General features: G+C 53.9%; 1 protein-coding gene across 1 annotated transcript in view; it reads left to right on the forward strand.

Moving 5' to 3' along the window:
* The window catches only part of Nova2 (NOVA alternative splicing regulator 2), a 26,949-nt gene that overhangs the window by 23,518 nt on the left and 841 nt on the right, over positions 1 to 2,590 (forward strand). Inside the window, exon 4 of the mRNA XM_023704572.1 lies at positions 1,996 to 2,590. This exon is cut by the window's right edge and continues 841 nt beyond it. Coding sequence (XP_023560340.1) covers positions 1,996 to 2,590 — 595 coding nt within the window. The remainder of the gene's footprint in view (positions 1 to 1,995) is intronic.

A 2,590-nucleotide genomic window follows, 5' to 3' on the forward strand; every position in this document is an offset into this window, starting at 1 on the left:
GGGATTGAACTCAGGCCCTTGCACTTGCCAGGCAAGTGCTTACTCTACTGAGCCATCTCAGTGGAGATCCTCCTGGCCCCCTGATAGGATTTCTGAGGAGGAACGTATGCATAGAAATTCTCTGGGAGGGGGCTGGGAGTGTGGCTCCTTGGCAAAATACTTGGCTAGCATGACTGAGGCCTGACTTCCATTCCCAGCACAAAAGAGAAAGAAAGGACAAGAGCAAAGAAAGAAAGAAAAGCTCTTAGAGATATAAAAGAGAAATTTTGGTTTTGGGGCCGGGGAGATGACTTAGTGGAATAAAGTCTTCACTGGCAAGTGCAAGGACCTGAGTTCAATCCCCGGTTCCGCCAAAAAAAAAAAAAAAGAAAGAAAGAAATTTTGGTTTTAAAATGTCCCCACTAAAACTAAGATGGACCCGACGTGTAGCTGCATGGGCACACATGTGGTTGAAGGAAGGGCTGCGCTCCAGTTCAGAAGGGGACGACTGTCCTAAAGACGAGGCCTCCTCTTTAATTTTCTGCCTTCTCAGACCTAAAGCTTTTTGTTATCTTCATTTTTCAGATAAGACAACTGAGTTAGTGTGCTAGTCTGCCCCCATAAAATGCCACTGCGACTGGGTGGCTTAAGAAAAATTTATTTTTCTAACACTTCGGGAAGCCTAAGTCCGAGGCCAGTGCAACAGGATTCGTTTCTTTTACAACTTCTCCTCGGCTTGTAGATGGCCGTCTTCCCCCTGCCTCGTCACACTGTCTCTCCTTTGTGTGCATCTGTGTTTTTGTCCAAGTCCTTTCCGAAGAGCACCAGTCTTAGTGAATGAGGGCCCACCCTGGTGACCTCATTTTAACTGAATTACCTCTTTAAAGACCCTGTGTCTAAACCCAGGCATATTGTGAAGTACTAGGGGTCAGGATTTGGACAGAGGAATGTGAGGCACGCACAGTTCAGCCTGGAACAACAAGGAGGTTAAGTGAGAAGACCGAGTGCAGTGGACCAGAGGCCAAGACCAGCGGACTTCAGCTCCTTTTCCATCAGGGAGACCTTAGGACAAGTCCCTTCAATCTTCGTTTCTTTTTTTTCTTTTCTTTTTTTTTTTTTTTTGGTGGAACCAGGGATTGAACTCAGGTCCTTGTGCTTGCCAGGCAAGCACTTATTCCACTGAGCCATCTCCCCCCCCCATCTCCCCCCCAGTCTTCGTTTCTTAAGTGGCTCATCTATAAAGTGGAACTTCAAACATTTCCCAGGGCTGGGAGTCAAGAGCACCCAGAAAGCAGGCATGGTGGAACCTGTAAACTTAGCTACCCAGGAGACTGAGGCAGGTGGATTCAGGGCCAGCCAGGGAAACTCACTGCGATCCACTCTCAAAATAAAAAAGTGCCAGGGGTATAGTTCAGTGGTAGAGCACCCCTAGGCTCAATCTTCAATTGAATGAATGAATTGAATGAACGAGTGAAGATGTAGCTTAGCACTTCCTGGGCTCAATCCCCAGTACCAAACAAAACTAAACAAAGCATTCGCAATGACAGAACATGCAGGCACCAAAACAGTTTACAGAAGGAGCCCCCATGGGAGCAGCCCTTAAGCTGGATGCAGGAGAAGTACTTGGGGCCCCCAGATACGGCTACTGAAGGCCCTGGAATGCCAGTTATTCATTTACCAACCATGAGGGAAATGCTTCAATATCGTTTCTTTCCATATTGAGGATGCAACCCAGGGTTGCCATTTATTTTATTGCGGTAGGAAGATGGGAGTCATGGGCCCTCTACCAGAGCTGGTTCCCCAGCCGTTTTTGTTCTGAAGGCAGGCACTGTCGGTGTTGCTCTGGCTGGCCTGGAACTTGAGATCCTGCTGCCTCAGCCCTCCCCCGACCCCTCAGCTGAAATTGCAAGCTTGTGCCACCGCTCTTAGCTCAGCATTTTCCACAAGCGGGAGGACCACATTGGTGCCTACCAGGGGAGCTAGGAATGCTCAGTGTCCCTGTTTCTCCTCCCACAGGCCAAGCTGATCGTCCCCAACAGCACGGCAGGCCTCATCATCGGCAAAGGAGGCGCCACGGTGAAAGCCGTGATGGAACAATCGGGTGCCTGGGTGCAGCTGTCGCAGAAGCCCGAGGGCATCAACCTACAGGAGCGCGTGGTGACGGTCAGCGGCGAGCCCGAGCAGGTGCACAAGGCCGTGAGCGCCATCGTGCAGAAGGTACAGGAAGACCCCCAGAGCAGCAGCTGCCTCAACATCAGCTACGCCAACGTGGCCGGGCCCGTGGCCAACTCCAACCCCACCGGCTCGCCCTACGCCAGCCCCGCGGATGTGCTGCCCGCCGCGGCTGCAGCCTCGGCCGCCGCCGCCTCCGGCCTGCTGGGCCCCGCGGGGCTGGCGGGCGTGGGCGCCTTCCCCGCCGCGCTGCCCGCCTTCTCGGGCACCGATCTGCTGGCCATCAGCACGGCGCTCAACACGCTGGCCAGCTACGGCTACAACACCAACTCCCTGGGCCTCGGCCTCAACTCCGCCGCCGCCTCGGGCGTCCTGGCCGCAGTCGCCGCGGGCGCCAACCCCGCCGCCGCCGCCGCCGCCAACCTGCTGGCGTCCTACG

This window comes from Octodon degus, unplaced genomic scaffold (genome assembly GCF_000260255.1).
Source record: "Octodon degus isolate 3935 unplaced genomic scaffold, OctDeg1.0 scaffold00197, whole genome shotgun sequence".
NCBI lineage: Eukaryota > Metazoa > Chordata > Mammalia > Rodentia > Octodontidae > Octodon > Octodon degus.